Source organism: Lepidochelys kempii, chromosome 3 (genome assembly GCF_965140265.1).
Source record: "Lepidochelys kempii isolate rLepKem1 chromosome 3, rLepKem1.hap2, whole genome shotgun sequence".
Lineage (NCBI taxonomy): Eukaryota > Metazoa > Chordata > Testudines > Cheloniidae > Lepidochelys > Lepidochelys kempii.
In genome coordinates this window covers 166,849,956-166,866,280 of record NC_133258.1, presented here as the reverse complement: position 1 = coordinate 166,866,280, position 16,325 = coordinate 166,849,956, and the positions used below count along the sequence as shown (strand labels likewise).

Sequence of the window (16,325 nt, the reverse complement as noted above, 5' to 3'; positions counted from 1 at the left end):
TGGTGAAAGGTGCCTCTTTAGCCTCTTCATTTATCCACAGAACAGCTATAGCACAATTTGCACACACTTGCTCACCAGTGTTTCTCACCTGACATCAACTAGTAGAAACTGCCTGTGGCAGGGAGCGAGTGGGTAAGTTCAATCTCCAAAAAGTGTTGGCCTCTCTACCAGCAAGAGCACCAAATGTGATGACATTGTGACATGTCTAGAAAATAAGACTGTCATCTACCAAATTTATCCAAGATGGGCCACTGAACATTTCCCAGATTATAGTGGATTTTCAGTAACTACTGGGATACATTTGAACCAGTGACCCTGAGACAAGAGGTTCTGGCACATTACCTATGTAAAACATGAGCTATTCAGCCCCACTCATGGTCCTTTGCCTTCCTTTCTCCAGATCTGTAAGGGACAGTTTGAGGGGGTGGGGGAAGTTGTTCCAAATTCTCTTTTAACAGTTGTTTCTGAAAATCTGATTCTGTGGAAGGAAGCTCATACACTGTAAAGGTATTAGAGCCTCAAGACTATACTGCAGTGATCCTGACAAAGCAGCATGTATGATGTGAGCTCCAAGTAATGATAGCTTAAATTGTTTCATCAGAGTTTTGTATTTTCTCTCTCCCCATTGGTAATATTTTTATTGGGCAGTAAGCGTACAGCTTCATGTACAATAGATGCTCTGTGCCAGAGAACAGGCCCTGTCCCAATGGGTCTATCTTACTATGTGAACAAGGAGGACAGTCCATCACAGATGGAGACTGGAACTGAAAAACTTCACAGAAATATTTGATTTTTAGAAGAGTGAAGTTGTTTATGCTGAAGTATTAGTGTAGATAGGAGAGTAAGCTTCAAGCTCAGATCTCGGAAGGAGGGTTGTGTACATGGTCAGAAGGAATCATGCAGCTGCAGCAATATGGGGGTAGTAGGTGGTGCACTGACTCAATGTACTGTGTGGGCTGAACAGCTGCAGCAAGTTATCATGCATGCTGTGTTCCAGCTGGAATGAGGTGATTAGAAAGAGGATGTCAGCTAGCTTGCCCCAGTTGTTCCCTTGCTACCAAGACAGCCAAGAGCTATAAATAAACAGTGCTCCGTTGGCTCAACTGATGCCATGCTGTTTGCACAGGGCCTCAGTGGAGGCAACGGTTGGGAGGTTGTGATGTCAAATGTGGAATTTTTATACTTTCCCTGGCAAGCTAGAGAAGCTCCTCCCTCTCCTCACACATCTGGGATGTGCTGCTGATCCATAATGTGGGCAGGGACATGTGCACCTGAAGGAGCTGCTTACATGACTGCTAGAACAGGGATACGCAGTGACGGGTCACAAGCTACCCTTAAGCAGCAAAGACTGGCAGGCTGACAGTCACACAAGGAGAGTATAAGGAGGATTAAGTTGGGAGTATTAAAAATAATATTTGGTTCTTATAGTACTTTGCATCCATCTGAAAGTGCTCCATAATGATGAGCAGGTAAGTGCGGCACAAATGGGTTAAGCAATTTGTCCAAATCACACTACGTTAGTGACGGTGTCAGCAATAAAAGCAGCTCTGACTCCCAGCTCTTATCTTAATCTTCTGGACCACAGCAGCCCACAAGCTGAAAAAGCAAAGGCTTCCTTCCTGACTGCAGCCTACACAGAGTGCAAAGAGTGGAAACAGCATAGGACAGCAACCCCACCAATTTAACAGAACCTCAGAATCTTGAAAATGGCTATGAAAAAGTTATTGTATTTCTTATATTGGCCTGTTTTAAATGTTACACTTTTGCTTGTAGTGACTTAACATGGCGCATTAAAAAAATGTAATTAAAAGAAAAAAAAAGGTAAGCAACCCTCCTTGAATTTAAAACTAAAAAAAAACCCCTCACTCATTTGGCCAATAAATTAAGCACACACAAATTTAAAGGGAAGGGAGAGTGCATGAAGGACACACAGACATGGTTTCGGTCCTTTCTGCTGATTAAACTACAGCAGTTAATATAAACACTACTGCCAGAGCTGTGCTGACACTGAGAATGCTAATGCACAAACAAGTAAATAGGAGTCCTGTTAGTTTCAGCTCCATTAAAAAGGCACAGGAAAATCCACATCTATGTCTGACTAATGGGAAGGACAAAATATGTAAAGAGGAATGTTCAAACTTCACCAAAGGCTATGATAAAACTAAAGTGAATGGACAGTGGGCAGTTAGGATTTATAAACAAACATTTTTTCAGCTGCAACAATGCTTGGCTATTTATAACTTCTCACTATTTTCATCATGTTACACAATGAAGTAATTTTCTGCTCCATATAAATTGGACACCATCTTAATCCTGCTTGCCTTGAATAGTCAACTGGACAGGCTTATTTAATCCCTTCCCACAGCTATTTCAAACCAATGGCCATCTTGGAAGATATGCCATACCCCACAATCATTTTTAATATTATGGTAACATCTAAAGGTCCAAACAAAAATCAAGGCCCTGTTACCGAGGCCTTCTACAAACTAATAGTGATAGACTGTAAACTTTTTCGGCAGGGGCTATCTAAATAAAGAGAGAATGGAAGAAAGGAAATATCTTGATTTTATAGATGGGCAATTCCAGCAGAGGTTAAGTGACTTGTTCAAAGTCATGCACAGGAAGTCAGTGACAGAGCTGAGAATTGAACTCCGTTTTCTTGAGTCCCAGTACAGTGCCTTAACAGACTTTGCTTCCTCTCTCAACCAGCAGTTAGTTACAACTGACTTTTCCCTATATGCTGTTCCAAAAATTATAGTTCCTGCAGGCCTAAATAAGAACAATTTCTCTAAGCCTTTGAAAAAAGTCTTGTTAACAAAAATCAAACCAAGCACAACTGCTACAACCTACAGACTCACCATTGCTAGAGTAGAGGATGTATACTAACCGTGAGTGATGCTATCCCTTTGTGATAAGATTTTAAAGACTCAGCAATGCAAGAGAGTGCTGAACTATAATCTTCCTCTTGAAGCCCTGTCAGACACTGCTCTGCATGGGAAAATTCCTTCAAACTGTTCAGCCAAAAGTAGAAGTGTTCTGAAGCAACTTGAGTCAGCAGGCTTTGATACAGCTCTCTGGCCATGTCATGATTACCCTAAGAAAGGGCAACAAGTAAACTAAATAAATAAAGATCTTGCACTTAACTGACATAGTAACAAATAAAACAAAACCAAACACCCCAAGCCCTCAAAAACTACTCTTTAAAAATAAATAGTGAGAGACATCTTCAACATTTGATCAAGTCAACCCTGCTGAGATGTAACAGTTACTTATGTCTGGCATACATAATCTTGTAGGAAGTACTACTGTTTAAACAAGACAGCTCAGAGATTCAGCTCTAAAGACAATACAGAATTTTGCATTACTTTTTCCATCTCCCATCTTCTCAGTGTTTAACATTAATCATTCTTCACTTCAGGGTAGTAAAGAGTCATTATACCAGTTATACAGATAGAGAAATACACACAGCAGAGGCTACATGACTTTACCAGGCCAAAAAGGAAACTAGTCAGTAGAGTTTGGTGGGACATCCTTGATTCCTAATCATCAGACCATGCCTTTCTTCAAGCTGCAGTACTCACTGGTCATCACATGCTTACAGACACCTCTGCCAGTGAGAGATGGGATGACAGCCTCCAATGCTGATTTATGATACAACTCCTGTTTCACCAACCTGAACCAGTGTTACAGTGAAATAAAAAGGAGAAAATTCTATTTTCCTTCCCCCACCTTCTTCCTCCCTCTGAGTGCCTACTTAACTCTCCACTCTGAAGTCAGAGTGTGGCTGACTATACTTTCTACTGAGGACGTCTTTCTAGAAACTTGCACATACCATTCTGGATGCCTGCCTGGCTATCCTGTATGCTGTCCATCCGTTGGAGACATTCTCAAGCTGTTGTTTGATAACATTTTTAACTTCAGAAGATAAAGCTTTTTGACTGGCAACAAATATCACCGTAGCGAGGGATACCTAATGGAAAACAACCGTTAATATTGAAGAAACATTTCCATTTGTATGTTTTTAGAAAGCATCAGAAGCAGTGATTGTGTCAAGTAAGATTTTATACAATATTGGACTTCCTGAAAAAAAACACAAGACAAAATTTGATTCTGAACTGGAGAACTTCTTCGTTCAGGATTTCAAACAAAAAGGCAATGAAAGGGCTTTTTCATCACTGAAGTTTGTCAAAAGCTTACACTTTCAATTAGATTGTTAAAGCAGAAATACATCCAAGCTAACAGTCATAGTAAAGCACTGTAAAAATACACAATTACATGAAATGAAGAGTAACAGACTTTCTTGAAGACTAAGGCCCAGATTTTTAAATGTATTTAGGCATTGCTGTACTCAGTGTTGTGTCTAACTGATTTAGCAGCCTAAGTCTCAATTTCAAAAGAGATTTAGGCACTTAGGAACCTAAAACCCATGATTGTTAATGGGTCTTAGCTGAAGCTACACTGAGTGCAGCCTTTCAAATCCGGGCTTAAGCTCTCATTTCCAATTAAAATCCTCTCAACAGGTTTGTCTCTTTTAGAACCCTCTAAACCATACACATTTGAAGGTCCATGTATAATTGGGGTATCTACTTCTGAACTGCCATCTTTCTTGCCTAGAAGCACTTCTGCAAAAGACCCAGTGTGTCCCCAAGAGTTCTAGCAGTGCATTGTTATGATCTGGTTTGCCTATGTGTAACTGGTGCCATCTACTGGACAGAATACAGATCAGACTGGATCAAGCATTTCGGTTCTCTTCTAGCTAAGCAAACATCAGTCTGTGGCTTTGATGCTGCGTATTGAGAGTACTATTATTTCCCATTCTGCAAGTATATAGTTCATAGAGAACTGATATATTCCTGTTGAGGCAACAGATTAGCATTTTCTGTCACCAGTGTAACAATTAGCTAAACCAGTTCATGAAATATCAATTAGTTTCCATTGTAATTCTATGTGGACGGACTTTGTTCCATCAAGGACAGTTCTCCAGAACAGCAGTTTCTTACCAAAAGTTCCTGTTGTTTATCTGTAGCAGATCGTCCAATCACTTTATAGAGGTCCATTAGGTCTCCCAGCATGCCATCTCCTAAAACAGGCAGCTGCATTGCAATTGCCGCTAAACAGTGGCACATGAGAATTCTAGCAGCATCCTGAGCACTGTGCAACTGTGTCAGCAAGGACTCAACCACTGATTGGCTCAGATGGGGACGACACTTGGCCAGCTTCACCATACAAGTTAGTGCAATCTGCAATGTGCAAACATCACAATGTTCCACCATCAAGCACTGTCCAACATTAAATTCACTTAAAAATATAAAGAAATTATCACAATATTCAGACTATAAATTAAATTACAGAGCTAATGGAAAACAAGACGTATTTATAAACCTGTACTAGAGGTGTACTCTGCCAAACCACCACATCTCTGTCCAGAAGAGTACAGTTTAAAACCACACACAAGTACAAGACACAGCAGTGTAATATTTTCTTTTCTTACTGGTTTAGTCAACGTATTATTATAAAATTATTTGCTCGGTAATAGCTTGGGACCAAAGGGTAACTGTTCACAAAAGTGTGGTGGTCACTTATGTTAGTTTCGTTCTTCCACCAGCGAAACCAAGTGCTCTCCGAGATCCCCCTGGAGTAGCAAGAATCCCTTTTCCTCCCCTCATCTACAAATCCCTGCTTTACAACAATTGTCGCTCTAGTTGAAAAGAGCAGGACTTAACTCTCTGAGGCCATCAGTTCTACTTCTGAATTGACAGGAGTTGCTGCTATAGGAGGCATGGCTTCTCCACTCCTCTGGCTTCATTGTGCTCCTTACCCTTTATCATCTTGGGATCAAAGCACTGGGGAACTTGAAGCTCCTCCCTGGCAGTACACTGTACTCCTACTAGAACACCAGCCAGACTAAGATCTTTCTAGTGTAGAAGATGTAATATGAATGACAGTTGAATTATAAGGTTTACTTGGTCCTGCCTCAACACAGGGAGCTGGACTTGATAACTTCAAGGTCCCATCCAGCCCTACATTTCCATGATAAACAAAAACAAAACAAAGAAACAGATATTATGACTCTCTTCACCTTTAAGGTTGCTTGAGCACCAGGACTGCTATCTTGGCTACAAAGAACTAAAAGAGACTCAAGGCCAAAGACCGCATCTTGCTCCAAAACCAGGAGATCTAGGAGAAAGGAACAGAGTAAAGCATTCAGTTCTGTTCTACTTATTTTTGAACACGATTGTGAACCTAGTGCTCATGACTGAGGGTGCAACAGCAGGATAATGCAAACTTTCCCCACGCTTCTGCCACACCACCTCAATTCTGATCAGCAACAAGTCCGCTTTTACAAGTCTCAGGAAACTATTTAGTACAGGCTACGGTTTTATGATGTGCACAAGCCTGGAGTAGGGCAAAACTACTGAACATTATGACAATCGTTTACACTGGGTTTGTACCAACAGCTCTCCAGAGGGGAAGGGCAGTGTTCTAGCTTCTGGTAATGAACACTGAATGAATTACCAATGAATGAATTACCAATGAACTTCTGGTAATGGTACAGAGGCTGCTACAGAGGAGATCAGCACCCATTCAAATAGAAACCCTCTTCAGAGGGATCCTGGGATTAAACAGTGGGGAGAATCTTCATGAAACTCTAAAATATTTATAATTGGTTATAAGTCTGCATTCTCCACTGTCCACAAATCTGAGGAGGAACAATTCCAAAGAAAGCCAAGAAACTCGGGGACAGGGCAAGCCTCCCGGCAACAAGAGAAAGTGCACAAAAACCTGATCATGAGCTGAATTGTTCCACCACCCACTTTGTGAGTTACCTTTTTCTTGGCAAGAAGCAGATATATTAGTCAGAACTCTCACACCATGAGCAGCAATGCCACGGTTATTATGGTAACAGCATTCCTGTGCCAGCTTTACTAAGTCAAATGATCTTGCTGTTGTTGCTGTTCCTAAATAAGGAGACAAAAGAAGGATAGTACAGCAACATAATCCATAATTATGTCACAAGATCTTTTCCACAGTTTTAAGTTCAATTCCGCTTGGCTGACTGTTTCTCTAGTTCAATTTCCCATTCCCCATCCCAGTCTCAAATGTTTCCTCCCCCACATGTGGAATTCCCTCTCGCTGTCCGCATGCATGCACATATGCTACAAAGGCTGGATGTCTCTGATAGCCCTTAAACCTGAAGACTACCTAATATTTGTGAATGAAACTTTCCAATGGGACACGGCATTTGCAAGAAGGTAATGAATATTTAACATAGGATCATTATTACACATAAGCAAGCTATGATTGTGTCTCAAATTTTTAATAAATTTCACAGCAGAGGTGCAAATAACCCCAGTAAAATCACAAACAGGGGAAGTGGGAAGCCTGGGAGCGGAGAGTGAGCCAACTCTACATTCACCCTGCAGCAGTGGCTCCTGTCCCACGGGGCTGAGCCTGGCTCCCTGGTCACAACACTGCTCAGGTTTAGTACATTCATACCTCTGTCTCCATCTACAGAGGGGTGGATGTGCCAAAACTGAGTGGTGCTGCAACCGCGTGGGACAGATCACAACACCCAGAGCAGGGAGCCAGGCCCAGCCCTGTAGAACAGAGGCTGTTGCTGCAGGGTCACACTCACGATTTCGAGAACACTGTGACCTTTGCACCAAATTCAAACCTTCATTATGCATTAGGCTACAAGTCATTTACAGGTTTTTTAAAATTTATTGGTTATTTTTCTCTGCCTCCATGGCCTATGCAGTTGGATTCCCAGCAACTAAGGCAGTATGGCCTCAGAAATAAGGAGTAAAAAAACCAATACCACTCAGGAGCATTTTAAGAGATCCCTGAAATATTTCCCAAGTTATTCAGTATAATATACAACACATCCAGAATACACAGTTGTGTCAAAAAAAGGTTTTATTGACACTCATGTGCATCATCCTCACATAACTGTTCAGTGGCTTTGCCTTTCCTGGAGAATACAACTGTTCCAGCCTCATGCCAATAAAGCCTAAACTACATCACTCCATGTATTCACTCTCTCTGAAGCATTTTGCACATCTATGGATTTTTTCATCCTATGATCTCAAAGCACCCTATAAACATGATTTAAGCCTCACAATACCGATAGGCTAGGTAAATATTAATAGCCCCACTTTACTAACAGAGACACTGAGGCATAGGAGTAAATGGCTTACCCAAAGTCCCACAACAAATTGAAGCCAGAGCATGGCATAGTATGTCTGAGATCTGCTCTAATATACTACACTCCATCCCAATTATAATTTTTATATTCTTTATAAAAGCTTGCTTGCATGGACTTTAATGGGGGCAGATTAAAGTTCATGGTTTAGGAAGTGCTTTAGGAGCCTTCAGGGAAGTGTTATGTAAGGTATTATTAACAATAATAAAGTGGCTGAAGATCAACACTTATCAAACCCCTACAATAAAAGGGCTAAAATTTGGCTGATTTAATCTGCTCTTCTTACCTGGAGCTATGCTGAAGTACTGTTTGATGGCAATAGTTCCTGACAGCGTGGCAAGGACAGATAGCATGCCTAGTTTCAAGCTGTCATAAGGAGTTTGAAGAGCACATTCACAGAGTGCCTAAAAACCAAAGAGAAAAGAATATGGGGGGGGAAAAAAATCTTACAAACTCACCGTCTTCAAAAATGTTTGCTCTTTTTTTTTTTTTAAACTTTGTAGTTAATTTTAATACAGGTAAAACTGTATAGGAAAAAAAAATCACTATCGACATCAAATTCAGATCTTGCAAATATATTTCCTCACTTGCCACTGTCCTAAAGCAATTTTAATAGACTGTGTACAAGTCTTGTCCTCAAAGTGACATGGCTTTCACAAGTTATCAATAAAATATATTATGTTTGTTAAATGATCACTAACTTTTCACCTGACATTTCTCAATAATAAAACCTCTGTAGAATTTGGAGACAGAGTTATCCACCATTCCACAGATAGTGCATACAATATTCAACTTATTACAATCCGTGAAGGTCCTTGTTTCAAGGAGAACTGTCTGTAAACAGTTTCAAGTGTCACTTCCTGCAACACCACTTACAAAAAAGTGTTTTTAAATAAAAAAAAATTATCCAATGGAAAAGAATAAAGATTCTAAGCTTGCTGATAATAAACACTGAATTTTCTTGATCATCATCATCTATTTGTGTTATGGTAGCTTCTGGAAGTCCGAATCCCATTGGTCTTAGCACTGCTTGCCTTGATAAGTTTGCAGTCCTACCACAGGCCTGTCTGATCTCTCAGCTAAGGAGAGAACATATTAATTTTAGGGCTGTCAATTAATCGCAATTAACTCAAGCAATTAAAATAAATTAACTCAATTAAAAAATGAATCTCAGTTTTAATCGTACCGTTAAACACTAATAGAATACCAATTGAAATTATATTTTTGGATGAGTATTAATATAGTAGTTGTATGAAATGAATTGAAATATACTATTTCTTTTATTTTTTACAGTGCAAATATTTGTAATAAAAAATATAAAGTGAGCACTGTACACTTTGTATTCTGTATTGTAACTGAAATCAAAACATTTGAAACATGTAGAAAACATCAAAAACTAATAAATTTAAAGTGGTATTCTATTAGTGTTTAACAGTGTGCTTAAAACTGCAATTAATCACAATTATTTTTTTTAATAGTAATAGTTTGACAGCCCTCATTAATTTTACAGGCTGCCACTTCTGGTATTTAAAACTGTACATGAAGATAAATCTAGCTTTATTCGAGACCTCCTCTTCAAGCGATCTCTTCACATGTCTAAGTACTCACCCCTGCCAGGTGGGCCAAGAAAAACTATGCAATGTCCTTCTCATGAAGTTTCCCCATCAACTCCCACCTGCATTAGTAGTACGGCCTTTTCTGTGCTGGCTTGTAAAGTATTAGATTTTATCCTTTTAAAAAAAAAAATTTAAATATAGTGGTCCAAGCATTTTAACTGGGGTATGGGAGGGCAACTCAAACTATGTATTAACACAGCCAATGCACAAACCAAAGACTTTTTTAAATTAAGCTACTCTGTCAAGCAGCTGTTAGTGGACAGTTGAGGGCGATTAAAATTAAGAAAAACCTGAAATGCATCTGATACCCTGTAGGCACATTTACAATGAGAAATGACATGTCAGTTTGGCAAGAAAACCAAACTCATTAATCTGAGGTAGAAGAACATCCCACTCTGTCATCTAACTCATTAATATGAGCCCAATATGAAAGTGCTTAGTGTTGCTGAGAGAAGCTTGATGTGAGTTTGTCTTGCAAAGCCTGTCATAAGGCAAGAATTGCTTAAAAAGAGCACTGCTGCTACTTTTAACTAACATTTCTTCCTAAAATGGACAAGCTTAGTCTTCCATGTTTAACAGGGACATCTATACTTCTATACTCATTTGTAAAAAAAAGACTGCATTTAGTTGAAAAATTTTACAATAAAAATGTTTCTTAAAGATTGCAAACCTGAATGTTTTCTCTGCTCCATGTATGTGGAGTTTTGTTTGCCAATAACTTTAGATCTTGGATAGCAAGTCTTTTCACAGCTTTCCTGGGGTCATTTTTCAAGTATTGCAGCAAAAGCTGAATCTGCAACAATAAACAGTGCTTAAAATATTAAGTAGGATTCTGTAGTTAAATTAGTTAAAAAAACCACACACGTAAGCAGAGGTTGCAACAGAGAAATCCTTTAAAAAAAAAAAAGCTCACAAGGTAACTGTATACGATTCACATGTATATTCAAAGCATTCAGGACTGTTCAGAGCTCAGACAGCATTGCTGCTAAACACCCAAGGGCTGGGAGAGCAGTCTACATATTTCCATAAAAATGGAGCACACCAGGTATCCTATCATGTTTCAGGTTGCCTATATCTAATACCATCAACAGTGGCTTCTGAACTGGAGTAGCACTTACCCAAGCCATCTCAGACATAGTTGTTCTGTTAGGCTAAAGGCTGCCAGTGATAGATCTTGTAGTCTAGTGTGGCTACAAGAGGCTAAGAGTGGACCAACAGATTTTCATGATTTTTTTTTTTTTTTAAATAAGAATGAGTTAACCCAATACCACACTTCATTTATATATGGATTTACTGTGTGCTCATCACTTGTCTGGGCCCACAGAGTTACAATTACATAAGAGGAAAACATTCCCCCTTTAAGCTGAGAATGTCACTATAGTTCCATGTCTTGACTGATATTTGTAATTTACATCAGTGGGTTCAAGTGCCTCTTTACATACAAAGACCTTAAATGTATGTTCATTTTTCTAGTTTGCAGATAAGAGATTGGGTTTGGTGGAAGGAAAGGATCCCAACTAATCAGAGAAGGCAACAGAGTGAGAAGCAAGTGCAGGGGCCTGCATACAAGAAGCAAGATGTAAGAGCTCCAAGAGAAGCAGGGTATCAAATGTTATTGCCCCTTTTAAGGAGGAGATTGTTTGGACGGGGGACGGGGTTGAAGAGACAAATAGTATATAAATAAAGAATAAATAAATAAATGCAGTTTCTAGGATACTTCTCATCTGCAATAGGGATAGGAACACAGACTATGATCTAACTATTTTCACTATCAGAAAGGAACTGAGATGTTTAAGCGGTTTTGCACTTTCAAATAAGGGATTACCTTTAGAGCAATTACGTGTTACCTGTTTGGGTATGTCCACCAAAGAGGAAGCAGCAAGCAAAGTAAAGGTGTGGAGAGTAACAATGACCATCTTGGTGGAAGGATAGGATGTTACCAGCTGTTGGAGAAGTTGACGGGAGCTAGATGCCAGGCTGGCATCATGGTGCATGTGCTGTAGTATGGGGATCAACTTCAGCTTCAAGTCCACTGGCGTGGCTAAGCCTAGTGCATGGAAAGAGGTATTTAGGTGCCAGAGCAGATCTCAATGAACCCTGAACTTTTCAAATACTACATTTAAATGACATTGGTGACAGACAAAAAAACACAGAAAGACAAAGTAAACGCCAGTTGTGGGCAGCAGCAGCTAGAAGTGCTGGAGGCAGGACGCAATTCCTGAAACAGCAGGTCTCAGTGCTAAACAGACTCCACCAGCCCATTAAAGAGCAGTATTGTCAGTTTCCAAGGAGACTGGGACCCAGCCTTTCTCAATTAGAATGGCCTTAAGAATGGATGGGTAAAGTGGCTGGGAAACAATTACTCCTCCTTTGGGTGTGCCTCAATTATATTAATAGTCATCCTTCAAATTACATTACATTATTCCAATTATAATAAAGGAAAAGAGACCCATGTTATAACATTAAGTCACTGCAAAAGGCTCAAGACAGAAGGGCAGCCTTGTCAGAGACTAGAGGCAAAGAGAGAAACCTAGAGATTCTAAGTCAACATAAAAACCCACATTACATAGTATTTGGACATGCTATGACACACATGGATTCAGTTTACCAGATACATTAGAACATGCTTTGGATATTTACATTTTTGAAGACATTCAAGCTGTAGTCCAGAGCCCTGCCCGGCATCATTCGTTAGCTCACTTAACTTCAGGCAACTGGAATGTTTCAGGGAAGTATAGGGATGAGGGAGCAATGGATTCTGGTAACATTTAAACATTAGGAGGGACAATACTAAAACCTTTTCATTTTCTTCCCGTTATTCAATACACCTACATACCCTGAATCATTTCACTGATTTTGTTACATATTCCTCCAGCAAAATCCCTGCGAAGAGAAAAGACACAACTGAACTTCAAATTGTGACTGTTATGGTTTAATAATGATCCAAGAAATTAAGAGGGACTATAAAAAGCAGGATTGTGCTTGTGAACTTCAAGATTTAAGAGTAATTTTGCAAATCCAGAAAGACATTTTTGTTTGCTTGACTGAAATTTGCTGCTACTAGTCAACATCACAGAATAATGCCACATTTAGACACTTGTTACATAATTAGTTTCCATTAATCTAGACTTTCAACCTGAGATTACAGATCTACCAAGTCTATCACTTAGCCTAACTAAAGAATTGAGTCTCTTGCCCATCTTTATCCGCACCAACACAAGCAGGAACATTTGCTCCAATGCTAACACTCTTGTAAGATCACTACATTATGTGTTAAACAATGTAATTTGCTACAAGTGCTCTTTTGTAGAGACTTAAGATTCTAGGGAAAGACTGCTACAACCAAAAGCTTTCCCTAACCTTGTGTAATGCTATTTGAACAACAGCAAGAAGTTTTATTTGACTCAGTCTTTATTTGTAGAACAAAATATAGGGTGCTCCAGGTGTAGACAATTGATTTTAAAAAAATATGTTAATGGGGTTGATTACTGAACCTGCAGGATAAAGGAGTTTTAGGCACATGTTCTATTAAAATGAGTTACTAAGATTATTGTGATTTTTATGAAACTCTCCATAAACAGAAGTGATGGTTCGTTCAAACCTTTGTTTAGGACAGTTTATTGTCACTTAGTCCCCCTCAGAGAAATCAGGGAATCTGCAGTGCAGATTCCAAGGAGATAGAAATTGACTCAGATTTGGTTAAAACACAGGTAATGTAATTGCAAAAAGAAAAGGAGTACTTGTGGCACTGAATGCATCCGATGAAGTGAGCTGTAGCTCACAAAAGCTTATGCTCAAATAAATTTATTAGTTTAAGGTGCCACAAGTCCTCCTTTTCTTTTTGTGAATACAGACTAACACAGCTGTTACTCTGAAACAGGTAATGTAATGTTACAGAATATTTTCCTCTTAAAATTGCACAAGAAGGTTTTGGGGATTCTTTTAATAAAACCCCACAACCTATACAGTTCACCATTAGTGACCACAGGAACTATATAAAATGGCAGTTTGGTTTGGAAAAATGTTGACACCCATCTTAAATGGAGTCCACTGAATTTTTCTCACTTTAAAAATACAATTGTAGTTGCCAGATTCACTCACTTTCCAGACATTCTTAACATTTTAAGAGTAGGTTGTAGGAAATTTAGAGCAACACCACCAACGTGAAATAGACAAATTTTAAAAAAAAAAGTTGAAAGTAATTTCAGACACTATTTCTGCCATGGATTCCCCTTGCCCATGTTTACCACTTTATAATCTCACTTCCATTTTTTGGGTTTTCGTATTTTTTAAATGGTCTTCACCTCGGTGAAAGAATTCACAAAAACTGACTATAAAGGAAAAACATGGAAAAAATTCCCCTTGAATCCCTTTAAATTAAAGAAATTTTAGGGATTACATTTAAAAAGTAAAGAAAAAATTTAGATAAGAGTGTGATTTTTAAGTTACCATGTTTATTTAATTAAAGTTTTTTCCCCCTTATATTTCTTAACTTTTCCTCACAGCTTTTAAAAAATGAAAGCAAATTTCAATGAGTTTCAAATGCCCCTGCTGGGTGTGGTTTTAAATAGGATTTCAAGTTTCCTGCAACATTCATGCTGTACATTATAAATGGTACAGATCTCTTTTGTATCTCCCCACATATGGCATGGCAAGTACTGCAGAAGGTGATCCCAAATTTACTGAAGGACAGTGAAGAGTCCTACTGTATTAATAGTGCTTCCACTCCTTAAAATACAAACAATAAGAGCACAGAAGAATTTACAGCTTACTTTGACTGTGCAGAAAAGTTAGCAGCAGCAAATATAGCAGCTTCGACCTCAACATTATCATGGGAATCCAGGCTCTGGCGAATACTGTGATGTGCATTCTTCCTTTCTGGGATTATGGATGCCATACTCCCCAACATCCTACAGAAATAAATCACAGGGGCATCAGAAAGCAACTAATTCAGTGTGTAGGGAAATGTGAACCAAAATGAACATAAACTTTGAAGAATTAGATCTGCAGTAATTCCTTTAAGAAAGCTCAGACATACATAATATATGGTCAAAAGCTTCCTACCTAACCACAAAACTCTGTGCCTTCCTTCTCCTCACAACTGCTTACTGAGGTCAAAACTAACCAACTGTAGATTTTTTAACTGCTGAACCAGCAAGCAATTATAATCTATCAAGATGTGATCATGACTTGTGCTGACCCAAGACATCACCTGAGAAGCCTGTACCAACAGGGCTCAGTTAAAGTTCCAGAAAATGTAAGGGAGGAAAGCAGCGTTACCACCACAAGTCCTCTTTCAGGGTGAGGTCTCTCACCCTTGGCAGAGCACCCACGCTGGCCAGGGAGGTGCAATTTATCCCATGATGTTTGAGTGAATCCAGTCTGTTACCGCTAACATTATTAAAGTTACACAAAAGTTTTGACTGTGCATTTCTCATTGGCTTTCCTAGGAGTTTACACCTTGTGCACTACTTGGACAATGCAGGGAAACCTCCTCCAAGTTCACATATCATGCAATGAGCCGAAAGTTTCAAGGGCAGAGGTAGAGGAAAAAAAAATCTATAATGATCAGTAGAAATGGTGAAAATAAGTCAGATACAAAAAAAAAAAATGTTGTAAAAAGTCAAATTATTCCGGTTCTGTACAAGCAGTAGTGGAACCATAATGGAAATTTATGTACAGTTTGTGATCTCAATATATCAAATGCAAGAGTGGTAACATAACATACACGTTTTATACATTCCAGGAGGCACAAAACACAAGTTAAGGTACTTGTGCATGCAACCCACCAATACTGCATATGTAAGATGCAGTTTTGCTCTCTGATACATCTAGGCAACTCTGGGCAACTCTGACCACATCAAACAGATATCTAGTATCCTCCTTATTCAGGTCACAAATATGTTACCTTATTCCCTTTAAAAACAGCTGTCTTGTACTTTCCTTTGGATAAGAGGAAACAGCCCGATATTCATTCTTAATGTTGCAGAATTAATTCCAGTTTTTAAAGACTCTAAATAATTAATGAACATTACTTTTCTAACTAAACAGCCGTCACATAAAGCCTTAGGCTAAGTAGTTTTAAATTAGGAAGACATACCTGAGTGTGATTGCTCGAGCAACCGGATCATTGCTATGAATCACAGAGAAAACTCTTTTCACAAACTCATCCACATTCAGGATCTTCTCTAAGTGCTTTTCACTCTGCTGAGTGACTTTCAGGACACATAGCCTCAAGAAGTTGTTTCTATTGGAAGATGTACACAGTACATTACACACACACTTCTGTGTAATGGAAATTCACAAACAGGCTGGGAATCAGAATAATGATTATAACTGATTTAAATTAATAAATTAAATTTACAGACCACTACAAAACACCCTATTTTACATTTGTTTTGTACTAGGATTAGTATATGTTTTGGGCTCAATCCTTTTTTGGGAGTGGTAGTACTGCAAAGAGGTCCGAGTGGATGCAGGTGTCAGTGGGACCTATGTTTGCATCT

General features: G+C 38.9%; 1 protein-coding gene across 6 annotated transcripts in view; it reads right to left on the bottom strand.

The window, feature by feature from the left end:
* The window catches only part of INTS7 (integrator complex subunit 7), a 69,024-nt gene that overhangs the window by 48,182 nt on the left and 4,517 nt on the right, over positions 1-16,325 (bottom strand). For 5 of the 6 annotated variants that reach the window (XR_012158241.1, XR_012158240.1, XM_073338957.1 and 2 more), the window contains exons 3-13: positions 15,920-16,066; positions 14,592-14,729; positions 12,656-12,702; positions 11,667-11,866; positions 10,490-10,612; positions 8,490-8,607; positions 6,828-6,959; positions 6,080-6,177; positions 5,001-5,240; positions 3,833-3,970; positions 2,888-3,094 (exon numbers count right to left, since the gene is read on the bottom strand). Coding sequence is in view for 4 of the 6 variants with exons in the window: in XM_073338957.1 (XP_073195058.1) it covers positions 2,888-3,094; positions 3,833-3,970; positions 5,001-5,240; positions 6,080-6,177; positions 6,828-6,959; positions 8,490-8,607; positions 10,490-10,612; positions 11,667-11,866; positions 12,656-12,702; positions 14,592-14,729; positions 15,920-16,066 (1,588 nt within the window). In the remaining 2 variants the exon portion in view is untranslated. Of the gene's footprint in view, positions 1-2,887; positions 3,095-3,832; positions 3,971-5,000; positions 5,241-6,079; positions 6,178-6,827; positions 6,960-8,489; positions 8,608-10,489; positions 10,613-11,666; positions 11,867-12,459; positions 12,703-14,591; positions 14,730-15,919; positions 16,067-16,325 lie in introns of those variants that run through there. The other variant, XM_073338960.1, reaches the window with a different exon arrangement.